Below are 19,911 nucleotides of genomic sequence, written 5' to 3'. Positions count from 1 at the left end.
TAGAGTTGTAAAATCAATTTGCAAAGAGTCTTGGAAGTGAGAAATGTTTGAGCTCATGCTAAAATTTCTGACTTGCGAACTTTGGTAATTTGGTCAACTTTTTTAATTATTTGTGAAATTTACTAGCAATTTCTGAGTTAACTCTTTTTTACACATAAACACTTTTCATTGTGTTCCGTTTAAAATTCATTGGGAGCAAAGAAAACAGAAAGATAGACAATAGTTGATGTAAAATAAGAATATAGTTAATAATTAATTAATTTGCATCATGTGGACTTGGAAATGAGAAATGCTTGAGTTCATTTGAGTTAAAAATTCCTCTTTTGGTATCTTTGCATATTATAGCACAGGTTGAGATATTTTTGCCCTAATCTCAGCCTCAGACATCACGCCCACGGACCGCTGGCTAAACGTCTGATGCATATGGGACACAACAGGTGAAAACACTTCAGAAGTGTCTAAGTCGTCATCGGATTGGTTGAATTCTACAGGATTTCCGCGGAAACAAAGATAAAACCCCCTCATGAAAGAAGAAAGCCGCTGTGTTTACAACAGTGACGACGAGCGCTTTTCAGAATCAACTGAACACTGGATTTTCAAAAGTATGTGAAATATTTAAAGTTTGCGGCATAGAATCTTTAAAATATGTCAGAGAGTTTTACACACCGGTCTGTTATTGTGGTGACATTTCCACACCACAAAACTTAACAATGAACGAAACAAATTGTGATTGTTTGTCTGACAAACGGCCTCATGGGCAAGCCTTGGCCAATGAAAGCTGCCATGAATTCCAGACCTACCTATGTGAAATGAGGGCAAACAGCTATTCTCAGTGGCTTCTTGTTATATCAATCCACCATAACCATCTGGCTTTAGTCTCAACTCACCTACACATGCTGTCCCTTCATAATTAGGCTCGTATCCCTGGTTACACCTCTTGTTTGCACGGCACTTGAAGCTCCCGTAGGTGTTGGTGCAGACAGGTCGCTCAGAGGGACAGACAGACGGGAACTGTGTGCACTCATCTTGGTCTAGACAAAGAAGAGGAGTGGAATAAACATGAGGTCTGATACATGATGCTCTGGTTATGTACACACTGTGAAGTTTAAGGAATGACAGCCACATTTATTTGTGGGAGTGAATGCTTTAAGATACCATTATATGTGTGCATCGAACCAAGAAGTCACACCTACTACACAAAAACTCATGATGACTGACACAGTTTCTTTTCTAAAGCTTGCTGAGTTGCCTTGCTGTCTGCTGCCTACATAGGAAGATTCCAATTAAGGCAACATCCTAACTTAAATGGAATCGTACTGTATAAGTGACTGATTTGGACTGCTTTGCACCACATGATGCACATGTGAATCACATAGGAGACTTGACTCACAATTTTCCGTTAGCATGTTGCTAAACTAACAACACAATACCTTTATTTTATTTTTTGGTTTCATTTTTGCAAGAAACTACTGTACTGTGGATGGTACATAATTCAGACCAGTCTCAAGCTATATATTTTTTATAACTAGCGAGCAGCGACACAGTTTAGTTGGGAAAGACATACTGAGCACCTATCAGCTTTTTATTTAATAAAGGCAATCTGCAAATTCTACATTCTGGAAAATTATAGATGATTGCAGGGTTTGGATAACTGCATGCAATACAGATACTATTCACTAACAAACAGTACTATGGTACACTAACAAAAAGCACCATGGTATTTACTTTTTTTAATGAGAGTACATTGAAAGAGTACATTTATTGCAATGGATTATGGAGTTTAGGCCTCTGGGAGGTTAAATTTAGGTCAGATTGCTCAAAAACTTACCAGTGCAGCGGCCATTTTCATTGACCTCAAATCCTGGTCCACACTGTGAAAAGAAATAGATATTACTTACAACAATTCAACCTCTCAAATAAAGAAAGAACATATGAGGATGACAGGCAGGGTACTTACTTCGATCTCCACCACTAGGGTCGCCTCCTCCTCATTCTCAGGGTAATGGATCTCCATCACTTTGTTCATATCACTGGGCTCCAGAGGTCTCGCCACAGAACGTCCACCTGGCCAGAACACTTCCAAACTGGTGGCCACATCCTTCCCTGTCAGGGTGGCAAAGCATCAATCCTTTTAGTACCTCATGAACGTCGTTAAAACTTCCCCTCAGGCTTTGGAGACATAATAAATGATTTATTTTCTTAATCTACATCTCTCCATGGAAAAATACCATTCTGGAAAAGGGCCCTCCCAAGAAGTTCCTCGGCAATAGCCAGGTTGGACTAGGCTCTGGTTTGGCACAGACCACGTAGTCTCTAAAACAAATGCACAAGAATGTGTTCAGTCTCAGCTATGGGCAGCTTCGTGAGCAGCGAGGCCTGAACACATCTCCTTTGATCGGCAGAACCGGTTTCTCATGACTGCTGGTGTGTGGGGTTCACAGGCCAGAGAGTTTCTGGCATAGCAGCCACTGAGGCATTAAAGCAATGAGGTTCACACATGCCAGACTGATGAAATCTGTCTGTTGTTTGGTGGCTGCAATAAGGAGCCATATAAATGGCACGGTGGTTGGAAAGCACTTCATTTAAGAAGGTTTACAGAAGCATCCATTAACTACCTTCAATCTAATTGTCAGAGACACTTTCTCACAGACGGCGGGGACAGTAATTAACATGGCCGTTAGAGGAGACTGCCATAGTGATCATGAACGGAGAGATCATCCATTGGAAATGAATGTGGTGGAGGAGGAAGACAGAACTTCAAAGGAGCTGAAATGAGAAGGGACATGGCGGGCATTAGACTTTCTTTCCATTATAGCCTTTAGTCAAGCAGGAGAGAAGCTGACTGCCTTCCCAGTTCTTAATTAAAGCGAAATTTCTTAGGTAAACAGATCCATGGGGCTCCTGGCAGTGCCAAGGCTGGCTCAGGTGCCTCTCGAGACAAAAGGCATGAGATTTCACCAGTGGTTACTGAAAGACGCAGATTACTTGGGAAAGACATACTGAGCACCTATCAGCTTTTTATTAAATAAAGGCAATCTGCAAATTCTTCATGTGGAAAATGATGATTGCAAGTGTTTGGATAACTGAATGCAATACAGATACTATTCACTAACAAACAGTACCATGGTAATTAATTAATTAATTAATTAATTAATTAATTAATTAATTTAGTAAGTTAGTTAGTCTGAGAAATCAGAAATTCTAAATATCTAATAATCAAAAAAATTATAATAACAATTTATTAAATAAAAATCTATACATTTTTCTGTTGAGATGTATAATGGTAATCTAAAAACACAAAATGTCTAAAAAAGATTAATTAATTACATTTTCAAAAAAGTCTTTTTTAGAAGTATAATGGGATGGTCTTATCTGAGAAATATAAACATTTTAAATATCTAAAAATCTTAATATAATGTATTTAAAAAATAATAATAATAATAATAATTTAATCCAAAAAAAAAATTACATCTACCATAGTAATGTTTGGCATATAAATCTAAATGTTCAAAACATCTAAAAATCTAAATAAATAAATAAATAATATAAGGTGCAATTGTGAGGTACCACAAGCTATATTTCCAACACCCTGTTTTTATGTGCATTTTGAAGAATCACATCAGAAATGAGTAACGGAAATTGCAAAAAATTAGCAATTTCCGGTGATGGTGTTTTATTTACTGTTGGATACTGGGTTACCAATACCAACATCATCCACCCAAACAACTAGATAGAAAGGCACCTAATTGGCTTTTTTTTTTTTTTTTTTTTGCAAACTGAAAATATTTGCTTCACGTTTGGATGGAAATCGATCTACTGTAAGATATAAAGTCATATTGTGAGACAACACTGCCACTGCAAGAAATAAAGCTGCAATTGTGAGACAAAAAGTCAGAATAAAAAAAAAGGAAGGAAATATAGGGAAAAAAAGAAAGAAATCGACTTCCATTCTTCAACACCGTAAACTGTACTATGGATTTATTTTGTAGTGCAGATATTTTACATCAATTTACAAACACTCTTCCTTAAAGAAACATCGATGAGAGGCCTGAACACATACGCACATATATACGAGCCCTCAGGGTGATCCAGTGACCACTGATGGCTATCATTTTGTTTTTCAAAGCACATTCAGAGCAATACGAGCTTCCAGCTGGCAGCCTACTCAATCTGTCCGATAGCTCCCAGATGAAGCCATGTGCCTCCAAGCATCTGTAACATTGCCAAGCCGTGGGGAAAAGGTCCAGTTTGCTGCCACCGGCTGCTGCACCTGCAGGCTTCTCTCCGGACCTGCAGTCTATGAGGATATTCAAGGAACCAACCTCAACATGGAGGATAATGTTACTGAGACCCCAAGCCCCCCACTGAACATGACCTGGCATTACATCATAATTGTTTCTCTGTAATGAGTCAGCAGAGCGAACACTTGTTTTCCCGCTACTCTGCGACCCTGAACATTTCCGAGACGGTGGATGCACTTATGAAATAGATATTTTACAGGTCTGGTCAATTTCATAGTTGTTCCTTTCTTAATGTGAATATCGTGGACAAAAAAATTTAGGCAGGCTTTTTAGGCAAAAGAGAGTGGGAAATAAATACATACCTAGTCCAAAGTGAGCCACTGGCTCCATCTCGCACAAGTACCCTGATCCTCCATCTATAATGCGTGTGTGAGGGCCATTCCGCTTGGTGTAGACTATCACCTTTGCTCCACGAGCAAAAGCCCCAAACTGTGTGCGTGGAATCACACGGAGCCATTTATTAGATGAGCCCTGTAATGAAAAACCAACAACTTCAAAACAGTTGTTAAACTTCAACCATAAATGCAAAATACTGTTTTAAGATGACCATATGTCCTCTTTTGGTTCCTGTCCTGGCCAGGACTGCAAAATTGCCCAAAATATCTGGCTTTCAGCTTTGTTTTCCTATTGCTCTCTCATAGTTTATAATTCATTTACTTCTACAAAATTTAACAACTGTTCTGACACCATATTAGGCTAAATTTTTTTATTTTATTTTTTTTAGATCACAAAAAACTTGCTTGCACTTGTCCATTTATTGAATTGTAACCTTCTTCAATCTTACAAAATTACAAAAAGAATGTCATAAAAAGAATGCAATAAAATTATCCCACGCAACTCGTTCATATTACAAGTGTTCTTAAGGCATATGGTGGGTTTGCCAAGGAACAAGTATAAAATTTAATCAACTAAGTGAAAGTCCAGTCGCATTTGTGTATTTGGATGAGTGCACAGCAGTTTGCACCAGTACGTGCATAAAAGAAAGCACACAAACTAGTCATTTTGAAGCACCAAGAGAAATAAACTCATGATACGAAACAGGATTCTTTCTTCTCTGAGGTTCTGAGACAGTTATCCAGACAGCTGTCATTGACTTAAGTTCATCGCAATCTCGTGACGTTCCGTTAATCAGTGAAGCTGTCTGCACTGCACTGCACAATCTCTTATTTACATCGTATCTACATACACATTGTTATAATGAGAGTTTTCGCGAGCTTGCAGAAAAACTCAGCACTTGTCAAAACTCGCCGTTTTGAGTGGTGAGTGAAACTTTGACGCTCTCCAGAACACAAATACACACTGGAGCATTTGCCAAACATGTTTCACCAATATCAAATGGGGCCCCGCGATTCCCCAAGCCCTAAGCGGCCGCTTACCTCAATTATAGGTTAGGTAATGGTTTGTCTCATTTCTGAATTCAAATCTTTTACTTCTCTTAAGGGATTTCAGAAGAAACATTTGAGAATATGTGATACTAGAACAAAGCATAAGTTATTTCTCAAGAAAATCTGAAGTGTTTTGTCTATTTAAATGTGGCTGACCGGTCTAAAACACTATCTCACCTGAGTGACTCGATACACAGAGATGGGTTGAGCTGCACTTTCCCCATGCATCACCAAAAGATCCAGCTGCCCATCTCCATCAATATCAGTCACAGCTGCTCCTGAAATACAGATCATCCTGCTCAGATACAGCTGTAAAACATAGTTTCCAATTCTCAACATTAATACCAAAAAAAAAAAAAAAAAAATGTTTAGACCACATATACACTGATACATTGGCTTTCTAATGATGATGATGATGATGATTTAGATTGAGGGGTGACTGCACCTAATACTAAATGTCATAAAAGTAACAAGATGCAGTTATACACAAGCCTGGATTTATAATGACATCTAGTGGTAGAGATGAAATAATCAGGATTAAGTTTTGGAGTTAAACGCAACCATCCCATCACTCCACAGTTTGTTTGTTCATCTATTCTAGTACACCAAAAACTACTAACTTCTTCTTTACACAAAGGTGTGCCCGATTAACATACACTACTGTTCAATACTGTAGTATAAACAAAAAGTTAGGGGTCAGCAACTTTATTAACTTGGTTTTGAAAGTTTTTTTATTTTTATTTTCTTCTTTTTTTTTAAAAGAAAAATACAGTGGAACAGTCATAATATGAAACATTAAATAAAAGTTTTCATTTTTTTTTTTTTTTTTTAAATATCAATTATTTCTGTGGTGGAAAAGCCAAATTGTCAGCATCATTACTCCAGTCTTCATTGTGACATGATTCTTCACAATTCATTTTAATATGCTAATTTTATTGTCAACTATTAATATCAATATTGAAAACAGCTGTGCTGCTTAATATTTTGTGAAAACCATGACACCTTTTTTCAGGATTCTTTGATGAACAGAACAGTTAATAGAACAGTATTTTCTTGAAATATAACATTTGTAATGATGTACAGTAAGTCTTTGTCACTTTTGTTTTGTTTAATGCATCACTGCTTATTAAAATATTAATTTCTTTAAAAAATAAAAATAAAAAACTAATATTGTGTTAGTATTTCACTAGCCATGTGCTAGCTACTCTCAGAGTATTAACTAATGCTAATTTAAATTTATAAAAAAAAGAAAGAAGAAAAAAGAACATTGATTGATTGACAAGCATATCCTTTGATGTTGTCCAAAACGCAACGGGATGGATTAGCAATAAATGTGATGTGACAAGCTTTTAAACAACATGTAGGTGAGAACATTAATGCTGTCTTTGTAATAACTTTTTGATATAACAGGCTCCTCAATCCTTTATTAAAAAAAAAAAAAAATCATTTTCAAGTTATTTTAAGAGGAAAATCTTAAATTTACCATTTGTAAAAGTCATGAAATGGATTTACAAGATAAACAGTCCTAAATTTGGATGGAATGAACCAGCCAAACCCTTCGTACCAGTTCCCCGTCCCTCTGGTTCGGCGGCCTCCCCGATGTTCAGCTCCTCGATCTGTGGATCTCCGTGTTCTCTCCGAGAAACTCTGCCATGGTAAAGATTAATTACTTACTCAATTTGCCTTTTGGCTTGAGAGAACTCGACACAAATGAACAGTCAAAGACAAATGTACCTTGTCAGATGTATGTTATATAACATGTCTCAATGGAGATATTCATTTCCAGGCTCATGAAACTCACACAATATTGATTCAGTTAAAACATTTTTTTAGGGCTGGAAGTTCATACGCTACATTTTGATGACTAATAATGCTAACTAAAAGGTTTCTTTATACAAAAAGCTTGAGGCTTTGCTTTCTGAGAACCGGGGTCCAGATTGTTTGAGTATGGGATTAGAAACTAATTTGAAACAATGTCCTGTTTAATGCTACGTCCAGTCTTCTCATTAGAAAGCCATCGTTTAATGGGTGAGGTCGGACGTAAGGGGAATTTCCCATCAGGTAGAGTTGTGGTTGGACTGGGTTGTGTTTGTGGTCTGGCGGTTGGACTTGCTGGCTTGTCATGCCATCTGGGCTTACTACCAAATCCCCAAAATAAATGTTAAAGTAATAACTCTGTTACATAAAGTTAATACTGTTTTGTTAGGTCATTTTGATCAAGCAGGCAATTGTATGAATCACAAAAGACAGGTTAAATTCAGAGTGAAATGAACTATCCTTCTGATATACTGTATTATGGGGGGGTTGTGGATATCAGAATGTTGATGTTGTTCTTTTCCCATACAATGGTAGTAAATGGTAACCAGCAGGTTTTATTGGTAATTAAAAAAACTATAAAAGATTGTTTGTCAATTAAAATGCTGAAATAAAATAAAATATTAGATTTAAAAATAATAATAATTAAAAGTATTAAAAAAAAAAAAAAGCAAAAAAAAAAAAAAAAATTATTACAACTAAATTGCAATGGAAATCATTGCAAGCTAAAAAGTATTACCAAAAATATATTTAAAAAAATTACACAAAATAAAATTATTAAAATGAAAATGACATTTTCAATTAAAAGCTAATTTAAATATTAATAAATACTTTAATAGTATATAAACACACCAACATTTGTTCACTACATTTCTACAGTATATTCCTCATTGAATTTGAGAACTATAAAAGGGGTATTTTTTATATTCCTGATCATGAATAAACTTTCAGTCTGTCCTTCAGGCAGGTATTAGATGACTTGCAAAGACATTAAATAATGCACAACATAACTTTTTTTATTGCCTTTGATGGCCATTCACTTTACACTGCATAAATAATCAGTGCGAACATCCTGTTAAACATCTCCTTGTGTTCTGCACCCCTCTAAGATCTAAGCTATGTCGGTATAGTCTTTTTGTTCACACCTGAAGAGTCTGTTGGCTGAGGGTCCTCTGTAGGCAATGTTGTTGAAAAAAACTTCCAGTTCATTGTCATTATCAAAGTCGGCTGCGATGACAGTGCGAACAGGAGATGGCATGGAAAACTTCTGTGTGGCCACGTCCTGGTACAGAGAATATCAGCGTATCAAAATTTGAAACTCCACAGTGCTTACACTCTTTACACTTGGGAAAATACTTACAGTAGTTGTCTCTACATATTACACTAGGACAGGTATGTCTTTTACCTTTGCTGACAGGAGAACATCAGCTTTAAGATCTGGAGAGTCAGAAATGTGATATCTATAACATGAAGTTCTAAGCTGCAGATAAATACAGTCTAAAAACTGCAGGGAGTTTTAGCAGAGAAAAGTAACTGCTATCGTTGCGCTTCAATAGTGTAGCAACGAGTCATGGAAGAGTTATTGAGCATGCCGGCACTCTCTCAAGTATTAAGCCCAATTTTAATTATAGGGCTCATAAAACCTGCAGGAGAAAGCCCATGAAGTGACCTTGTGCTGTCTGGTTGAAGAAGAGACAATGGCCATCTCTGGACAGGATCCAGCAGAGGTGATGAAACACCTGAGCACGAGACAATACTGATGCACTTGCAAATACATGCACTTACACAGGCTGGTGTGCTTGTTCAGCCAAAGTTGAATTAACACTCGGAATAACAAAGCATCTTAATCACAATGCAATTATATGGGCAAAGGTCACAATACCCTACTCTGATTCACAAACCCTTCTGTAAGGTCTACCATTAGACATTACCCCAACAATTGACCCCCATAAAACAGCTTCCTGCTGACGTTTATCTCTGTGCTAAAGAAGCCGATCACTGCGGCTAACACTGAGATCAAACTAAAGCTGAAGAAGACCTACACACACAGCACTGATCCATCCAAAACAAAAGTCCAATCAAACACTATTACCTGACACACTCTGGTGATACAGAGCTCCAAAGGTTAATGACTAACTACTGCAGGAAAATAAATAGATAATAATGTTGGGTTCATTACTTCTACTTAATTTTTATTATTTATTTAAGGACAGGCTTGATTACATAGCCTAATTAAACCATTAGTTTAAGATTAGCAGACTTACAAATTCTGACTGGCCCCACAGGACAAATGTTTCTCCTAGATGACAATGTGCGGAAACTGAGCAGATTGAAAAGATTTAAAACTAAGAGTTTTATTTTGAGAAAAAGATCCTAGTGATCTCACATATGTCCCATCTAGAGTTTCAGAAGAAATCTCAATGTTCTTAGGTTTGCCAAAAATCTGGAAAAGACATTTCATGTTCAATATGAACAAATTTGTCAACGTTTAAATGAAACTTAAGCTATCCGTATTCCTATTTGTTTGTCTATCAAAAACTGAATATTGGTGATTTTTAACATATGGCTTTTGCCACCATTGTATAAAAGCTGTGGTAAAATCACTATAATGCACATATTATATTATATTGTTAAAAAATATTACACTAGCATTCATAAGTCTGGGGTCCTTTTTTCCTTCTGCTATTTGATCAAAAATACAGTAAAAACAGTAATATTGTGAAAAATTATCACAATTAAAAATAACAGTTTTCCAGTCTTCAGTGTCACGGGATCCTTAAAAAAATGTAATATGCAGATTTGCTGCTCAAGAAACTTTATTATTATCAAAGTTAAAAGCAATCGTGCTGCTTATTTTCATTGTGGAACACCATTGTTTGATGTTTAGATAAATAGTAATTTCAAAAGAACACCAATTATTTTAAATATTTGAGTCTTTACTGCCACTTTTGATTAATGTAACACATCCTTTCTGAATTAATGTATTTTTTTTTTAAAGGAAATCTTACTGAACCCAAACTTTTAAAAGTAGGTTCTGCAAAAACAATAAAAAACAAACATTTCTCACAACATTCAGACTTAATATAGCTGTTAGCAGATGAAAAAACAACAACTTTCTGTTGAAGTCTGATGGAAAAAAAAAAAAATTCTTCGATCATACTGTGTCGTACTGTGTTACTAATTACAATCAGTGTGCTTTACCAGCTGAAACAAGGGCCAGGTCACTGCGCAAACAATAGAACAATGATTAGAGAATAACTAAATACATCAATCAGACAGCAGATGTTATTATTTTATCCTCTGTTTTCTCTCAGAGGGATTTAATTATACAGATCAGAATGTAGGGATCACAATTTGTTCTGTATAACAAAGCTGATCCTACCATTATTTAGTATAAAAATATATATTCTGGCCTGGCAAGGACAGCAATAAAAACATCTTTTCTTCCATTACAGCTAAAAGAGTTGCAAAGAGTGTTTTTAAAATCTGCACCTTAAACCTCTGCTTGCGATTATTGCTGAGCTGTAGGAACAGACGATGTGGCCCATTCCAGTTTCCATAGACAATGTCTGTCTTCCCATCCCGATTAAAATCTGCTAACGCCACTCCACGGCCATGCTGCATCGGGTCATCAACCCCTGTGACAACAAATACACAAATTTCATTGCATGTTTGCTTTGAAAGGCTAACAAAGTCACCTTTCAAAACAAAATCATCACAAAAAATGAAAAGTGCCAGCTCTTACTTACCCGCTTGTGCCGCCACATCTGTAAATGTACCATCCCCGTTGTTCCGAAACAGAAAGTTAGGGCTGTACTCATTGTCACAGAAAATATCAGGTAGGGTCTGACTGAGGATGGGACCCACCACGACCCCCCGTCCCCCTATAACTCACAGCAGAGACGGCCATCATCACCAAACGCACAGCAGAAATCGTTAGTGGCTTTCCAGCTCATTTCCCCAGCAGCGGCTCTCTGCTGCTTTTGCTGACACAGACTCTGACTGCCCATAATCACATTACAGGGAGTGTGAACGTGCATTTAACCAGCTCTCTTTCAACACATCTCACCCAGCTATAACTATTCTACAGCTCTGACCTCCAGTTGAATTACAGCAGAAAGTATTTTTTTTACCTTTTTTTTGTATAGCGCTTTTCACAATGAGCATTATGATGTTTCAAAGCTGCTTTTAAGGAAAAAAAAGTGCTTTTATTTCTTAAGGCCCGGAAGGACCAGGTTCTTCTTAATGCTAAATATGAGCATGCTATTAAGAGTTGAAATAGCTCTTACTTTCAAATATATATTTGAAATACATTTGAAAAGACATTTGGAAGAGGGAACAACTTTTGCTGTATTAAAGATTTTTTTTATAATTAAGTATTTATATTCTTTATATTGTTACAGACTGGTTAAAATAAAATAAAATAAAATAAAATAAACTTCTGCAGATAGACTCCAATGCAGCTTCAGCGTCCTCATTAAATATGTAAATAAAGTGAATAAAATAGGTTTATTCATAAAATAAAATGTTAAAAAAAGAAATGCATTGGTAAAATAAATGAAACAAACATTATGTTTAATCAATTCCATATTTTTACAAATTACAAATAAAATAGCATGTATAATTTAAATGAAATGAAACATATTGCTGAATCCATTCCGTCTTGTGACATTTAAATGTGTTATAATATGAAATAAAAACTGTATTAAATTAAATTAATTCAAATATAAAATAAGTTAATAACAATAATAACATACTGTGGTCAAAGCCATTCCATGTTTTGTGTCATTCAATCATATGAAGTCTGCCAAGGCTTTGACAGAAGCCTCCATAGTGAGGCAAGAATAACACAAAAGCTTAATTTTGTTACTACAGCGACATTTCCATTCAGAGACTGTCCTAGTTGAACCCTTCTCAACAGTGCCTCTCCAAAACTGCTCTGAACGGTGGTCCAAAGCCCTGCTCTCCCCATAGTGATTGATGTAATAGCTGCTTCATTGAGTAAGTCAGAGCTGAAATACGGCTCACTTGTCCTTGTGCCTTCACATGACTTTCAGTGGAGTAAACAGCTGAGTGCGCCAAAACCTCCATCTCTTTATTCAGCGCTGCCTTCCAGGGCCCTGTTCTCTCTATTACTGGCTGCTTTAGCTGATAAACATGGTCTATAACTCAGTGATGCAAAGCTGATATGAGCACCGAGCTCCACTATAAATCAGCCACAAGACAAAAAACCTGGATCCTACAGCTCATTAAAGAGTGCTGGGTAATATATTCACTGACATCATCGTACACTTACAAACTCCCACTCACATATTCATAAATAAGCAGACATGCACCTGTGAACTTGTTGACTCCGGCCTGCTCAGCCACGTTCGACAGTGCAATGATTCCCTTGGACGGGTCACTTGAACTTTCATCCATTTCAATCAGAGCATGTGGACCTACAGTTCCGCTGGCATAGTTAGCAATGTAGATGGAATAACGACCTGTTCCCTTAAAAAATAAAGAAAGATGCATTGTTTATATTGATTAGACTACTAATACTGCTTAATCTCATAAACAATTTTAAAAACCTTTATAAAAATTCTCACAATTCTACAAAGTGAAAACTGTATAAACTATATACTGTACAACTATATACAAAGGTTTCTATGCTTCTAAACTTTTTAACACTTTTCACACTTATTTTGTAAAAAAAAAATTAATTAAATAATTATAATATTTGATAATGTTGCATACAGGTTAAGACTAAAATAAAATAAACTAAAATATTGTGGTTAAAAACATTCTATATTTTGTGCTATTTAAAAAAAATTGATAACATGAAAACTGTGTCTAAAATACATGATGTGAAATACATATCAACATGCCTTTTATATATATATCCAACAGTAAATAAACAAATATAAAACAGGATAATTTGTATTTAATGGGAAAGTCATAACTTTCCATAATAATGACAATTCCACCATTTCTCAAATTAGGGGCAAAATCATTATTGTGGTGCCATGTGATTTGTGGAAAATCTGATGTATGGAAAATCTTTTTGTAATTATTGCAAGAAAAGTAACATCCCTCTTATAACATAAGAGAAATAAGTCAAACACTCGTCCACATACAGAACAGTTGCATACACATACTTTCACACACCACACACATATTTAAACTGCCTCCCCTTGGATATTAATTTCACACCCCATTATCAGAAATATTCCCTGTGGACATGAAGTCAGTGAAGTAGCCAAGCAAATGAACTTGCACACACATTTTCAATAAAGACACCCAGGATCCAACAGCATGGAAAGGGTGAAATAAAGAAATATATACATAAGTATATAAATATCAGCAGCTCATGACCAGAATCCTAATGAGGCACAACAATGAAAATGTCAAACGCTCTCTGGTTTTTACATAACCGCAACTTCAGTTCAGAAAATACAGATTAAAGCATAATGGAGTTAAAACAGATGTTGCCCCAGAATGTATTAGCAACTCAAGTTGTAATGTCATGATTTACATGTTTTGCATGCTCTGTTTATAAAGAATTAGATTTACAGACATTTTGCCAGTAACAAGGACCAGAAAAGTATTGGAGACTAATACGTTATAAAGTATATTTTGTACCATCTATGGTTTCATGGAAGTGATATCGCACTCTTTTCAAGAAGTGGGACCAGAGGGTGTGTTCCAACTACAGGGGGATCACACTCCTCAGACTTCCATGGAAAGTCTATGCCAGGGTACTGGAGAGGAGAATTTGGTCGATAGTCGAACTTTGGATTCAGGAGGACAAATGAGGTTTTCGTCCCGGTCGTGGAACGCTTGACCAGCTTTATGCCCTCACCTGGGTGCTGGAGGGTTCATGGAAGTTTGCCCAACCGATCCACAGGTGTTTTGTGGATTTGGAGAAGGCATTTGACCGTGTCCCTCGCGGCTTCATGTGGGGGGTGCTCTGGGAGTATGGGGTCCAGGTCCTTCTGTTAAGGGATGTTCGGTCCCTATATGACCGGAGCAGGAGCTTAGTTCGCATTCCTTGCAGTAAGTCAGATTTGTTCCCGGTACATGTTGGACTCCGGCAGGGCTGCCCTTTATCACCGGTCCTGTTTTTTCTAGGATTTCTAGGTGCAGCCAGGGGCCAGAGGGTGTCCGGTTTTGGGACCACATGATTTCGTCTCTGCTTTTTGAAGATGATGTTGTCATGTTGGCTTCATCGGGCCAGGACCTTCAGCGTGCGCTTGGACAGTTTGCAGCAGAGTGTGAAGCGGCTGGGATGAGAATCAGTACCTCCAAGTCCCTGGCCATGGTTTTCAGCCAGAAAAGGGTGGCATGTCCCCTTCAGGTTGGTGGAGAGCTCCTGCTTCAAGTGGAGCAGTTCAAGTATCTTGGGGTCTTGTTCACGAGTGAGGGAAAGATGGAGATTGAGAGGCAGATAGGTGCAGCTTTTGCAGTGAGGCGGTTGATGTACCTGTCTGTTGTGGTGAATAAGGAGCTGAGCTGCAAGGCGAAGCTCTCGATTGACCGGTCGATCTACGTTCCTACTCTCACCTATGATCATGAGCTGTGGGTCATGACCGAAAGGAAAAAATCCCAGATACAGCGGGCCGAAATAAGCTTTCTCCATAGGGTGGCTGGGCAGTCCCTTAGAGATAGGGTGAGGAGCTCGGCCACTCGGGAGGAGTTCAGAGTAGAGCCGCTGCTCCTCCACATTGAGAGGAGCCAGCTGAGGTGGCTCGGGTATCTGTTCTGGATACCTCCTGGACGCCTTCCTGGGGAGGTATTCCGGGCACGCTATAAATGATAATAAGTGTTCTCTTCCTGCTGTCTTCTCACATCAAAATCCTCCAAAATATTTGCTTAGAACTGTTTTGGACTGTTTTGCTTTTAAACTGTGTTTGATCTGTTCATATTTATCTTCTGATTCTGACTGCTTGAAATTAAAAATGTCTTAAATGTAGAGGAAGTAATGTAATGCAAAATTTCTTCAAATATTTTCGGATGAAGAATTATACTCATCTACATCTTGCCCTTAGAGTCAGTAAATGTTTAGCAAATTTGTATTTTTAGGTGAACTATTACTTTAATCAAACTGATTAAAGAGCATGGTACCCATTGGTATTTTTTTTTTTTTAAATTGAGAATTAAGATACAATCAAATAAATATAATATAATGAATGTATTTAAATGAAAATAAATAAATAATAATTATATATATATATATATATATATATATATATATATATATAAACCAGATTTCTGGATCTTAATGCTTCTGTGACCTTGTATGACTGTAGTTAGAAATAAATAAGGCAAACTCAACGATCTGCATCAGCAGTTCATTTCAACTTGTTAAAGTTTCTTTGTGGATTGACATAGTTTCCAATGACAGGGTCATTTTTTTGGTTCCCAACTCTGTGAAGACCAAACACATTTTGTTTTGTTTCTCTCTAAGCCTATTATAAGCCTGATCCTAAATCATTTAAATCATAAACTCATTGCTGAAGGACTTTTAAGCAGCACCATCTCACAATTATGAGCCCAGTCAAATGACTGCGGTCGAAAAAATCAATTTCAATCCCTTGAAGTTCTTCCCCAGGATTACTGAGCATCCTTCACTGCTGACTGCTCCAAACAACAGCATGCAGTCCAGAAGTAATTGTGGAAATATGCTGTTCAGCTTATGGTGTTTTGGACTAAATACAAATCATTGACATGTTTGGCCATTCATCATGACGTCTGGGATTAGGTAGTGAAGAGTGGTCAGACGGCGGAAGCTCTGATAACCTACGTGCAGAGAGACAAATTAAGGCAGCACTTCCCACCTATTACATCTCCTTACAAAAAGAAACCAATGAGACCTTGCATTTTCTAATTATTACAGCACATGGTTCAATGTCACAGACAAATATTGCAGTACGCTGAAAATTAACAACCATATTGGTTGGCTATGGGGGGCAGGATTCAACATTAATGGTGGACAGCAAATGATGGCCGCAGAGGATTTTGAGTTTCTGAGGGTAAAACGATTAGACAGTAATGAGATGTAAACAGTCACTCAACACCCTTAAGAACTCACTTTCCTTCAGATTCCACATACTAATGTTCTGCAATCCTGTTGATGATCAATGCATACCTCAGGCTGCAACTTACTATTCACATTTTCATCTTACAGTTATTCAAAAAGCTTTAAGCACGAAGTTTCCATGATTTTCAGTCACTCATGATTACTGGATGAGTATTTTTTTTTTATCTTTTATACAGACTGCACTCAAGAAGAGCATTTTCTAGTCTGTGCGATATTTTAGAGCTGAGAATAACCAGAATCATATGTTCAATCAGGACCACTTCCGTCAAGTATATTTAATGACAATTATAATTGCCTAACGCGATGCTCGATTTCTAAAAAAAAGTTATGAAAACACAATTTTTCTTTTTAAATGTCCCATTTTTTTAAATGTTTTCAAAACGTTTTTTTCTTGATTACATAACTGTTAAGAGAAAATGTTGCACTTTGCAAACATTATTTGCAAACAAGTATTAATTTATGTATAAAAAAGTTACATACAGGTGCATCTCAATAAATTGGAATGTCATGGAAAAGTTCATTTATTTCAGTAATTCTACTCAAATTGTTAATACTTTTGTATTAAATAAATGCAAAGGTTTCCTGAGCCTTCAAATGGTCTCTCAGTTTGGTTCACTAGGCTACACAATCATGGGGAAGACTGCTGATCTGACAGCTGTCCAGAAGACAATCATTGATACCATTCACAAGGATGATGAGCCACAAACATTCATTGCCAAAGAAGCTGGCTGTTCACAGAGTGCTGTATCCAAACAAGTTAACAGAAAGTTGAGTGGAAGGAAAAATTGTGGAAGAAAAGATACACAACCATCCGAGAGAACCGCTGCCTTATGAGAATTGTCAAGCAAAATCGATCCAAGAATTTGAGTGAACTTCACAAGAAATGGACTAAGGCTGGGGTCAGGGCATCAAGAGCCACCACACACAGAAGTGTCAAGGAATTTGCTGAACCACAGACAACATCAGAGGCGTCTTACATGGACTAAGGAGAAGAAGAACTGGACTGTTGCCCAGTGGTCCAAAGTTCAGATGACAGGAAGTTTTGTATTTCATTTGGAAACCAAGGTCCTAGAGTCTGGAGGAAGGTTGGAGAAGCTTATAGCCCTAGTTGATTGAAGTCCAGTGTTAGGTTACCACAGTCTAAGATGATTTGGGGTGCATTGTCATCTGCTGGTGTTGGTCCATTGTGTTTTTTGAAAACCAAAGTCACTGCACCCGTTTATCAATAAATTTTGGAGCACTTCATGCTTCCTTCTGCAGACCAGCTTTTTGAAGATGCTGAATTCATTTTCCAGCAGGATCTGGCACCTGCCCACACTGCCAAAAACACCAAAATTTGGTTAAATGATCATGGTGTTGGTGTGCGTGGCTGATATTGTCAAGAGGAAAATGAGAAACAAGAAACCAAACAATACAGATGAGCTGAAGGCCACTGTCAAAGAACCTGGGCTTCCATACCACCTCAGCAGTGCCACAAACTGATCACCTCCATGCCAGGCCGAATTGAAGCAGTAATTAAAGCAAAAGGAGCACCTATAAAGTATTTAGTACATGTACAGTAAATGAAAATACTTTCCAGAAGGCCAACCATTCACTAAAAAAAAATTTCTTATTATTATTATTATTTTATTGGTCTTATGAAGTATTCTAATTTGTTGAGAGAGTAGATTGGTGGGTTTATGTTAAATGTGAGCCAAAGTCATCACAATTAAAAGAACCAAAGACTTAAACTTCAGTCTGTGTGCATTCAATTTATTTAATGCACGAGTTTCACAATTTAAGTTGAATTACTGAAATAAATTAACTTTTCCTCGACACTCTAATTTATTGAGATGCACCTGTAAATGTCCAACTAAAATGTTTTAGAAGAAAAACAGATGATGTATAACCCCTTTTTTTGTGTTAACACTTTAAGAACATTATTAAAGACCAGCTAACTTTGAACGAATGTTCTATTAACGTTACTGGAAGAGCGTTTTTTCATAACTTTAAGAGATCCTTGCCAGGACATTAGACAAAGTACTGAGAACATTCCATGTTAGCTGGAAACTTTCACAACATCTGCTGGTTTCCCATCCAAAAATGGACCACAGGTCTGTTTTGACAGAGAAACATACTATACTAAGAGCAAATGCAATTTAAATTGTAAAAACGAAGACGTAGAAAAATAAATGAACTTATCAACTTTTTTAATTATTATTTATTTTTAATCCCAGAATATAGATGGCAATCCTAATTTTGGAAGATCTGTGTGAATTTTACAGGAAAACATACAAATTACTTATTTATACACCTGGTCAGTTTTCCTGAAAAAAGTGTTTTTACCATCAAGCTTTTGTTTGACACAAACTTATTAGAAGTGTTACCTTTCTGTCCACACATGCGACTGACCGACCAGCCACACGATTGGCAACATCTCGGTTTTCATTTATGTCATCATTCAGGAGATCCTCAAACCGGCCGTTACGAAACTTAAAGAGCTTGTCAGTGTATGTTGTTCTCCCTGCATGAAATGACATGAACAATTTACATGAAACTAACATCCATTTACTTTAGCATTTCCTTCAGAGCCTTGTTTATGGAACCATTTCATACCAGAGAAGGCATTATTAGTGTTAAGGACGTAAATTTCCTCTCTGCCATCACCATCTATGTCACATGCTGTCACTCCAATGGCATTGCCCTGTCGATCTCTGAGTGCATAGTATGGAGAACTGCGGTTGTCAACCGCAATGTTAACAAGCCTCTTCTTAAAACTGTCATACTTCAACACCAGATTTGGGCCATTGTAGCTAAAGAGAAAAAAAGCAGAACATTTGTGTAACTGTGTAATTGTGTAAATAAAAAAAGGCCATCACTATGTCTTGTTCATCAGTATGTATTGTTCTCCAATACAATTTTTCATATAAAAAGTATTTAAATATTAGCGAAATAAGTCAACAAAAAACAAAGCCAGTGGGGCAGGAAAAATAAATTTAATTCAGGATGTATTCCCTGAAAATTCAACTCAAATAAAAATAAAAATACCTTGAAGGGTTAATGTATAACCATATTCAATTTGTTTTTTTTTTCCAGTTACCAACGAAGGACCATCGTTTTTGGTGTATTTCACTGACCTAAAATTACACAATTCCACCTCGGCTGTCATTTAATTGAAGGAGAAACTGATCCTAGTTTCCCTAGAGATTTGATTCTGTCAGTTGCACTTAATTTCATTCTTGAACACAACTCAAACAAAACATTGAACTCTTCAATAACATCTATTTTCATCAACGTAAATTCAATAAGATCCAAATCATTTCACAAATGGTTTACCAATAATCCTTAA

The 19,911-nt window shown here is 36.7% G+C and overlaps 1 protein-coding gene across 1 annotated transcript; it reads right to left on the bottom strand.

Annotated features, from left to right (window-relative positions):
• Positions 1 to 1,912: 1,912 nt before the first annotated feature.
• On the bottom strand, positions 1,913 to 19,407 carry LOC113113135 (cartilage acidic protein 1-like; the record flags this gene model as incomplete). Its single annotated transcript, XM_026279315.1, has 10 exons — positions 1,913 to 2,103; positions 4,604 to 4,772; positions 5,864 to 5,964; positions 7,251 to 7,333; positions 8,647 to 8,783; positions 10,994 to 11,139; positions 11,251 to 11,385; positions 12,838 to 12,994; positions 18,950 to 19,086; positions 19,179 to 19,407. Coding segments are annotated over 10 exons (1,485 nt in total), but the record flags the coding sequence as incomplete, so codon positions are not given.
• Positions 19,408 to 19,911: the final 504 nt, after the last annotated feature.

The sequence above is a fragment of the Carassius auratus genome, chromosome 13 (assembly GCF_003368295.1).
Source record: "Carassius auratus strain Wakin chromosome 13, ASM336829v1, whole genome shotgun sequence".
In the NCBI taxonomy this organism is placed as follows: domain Eukaryota; kingdom Metazoa; phylum Chordata; class Actinopteri; order Cypriniformes; family Cyprinidae; genus Carassius; species Carassius auratus.
Note: the sequence above shows the minus strand (reverse complement) of the source record. Positions and strands in the feature narration are given on the sequence as shown.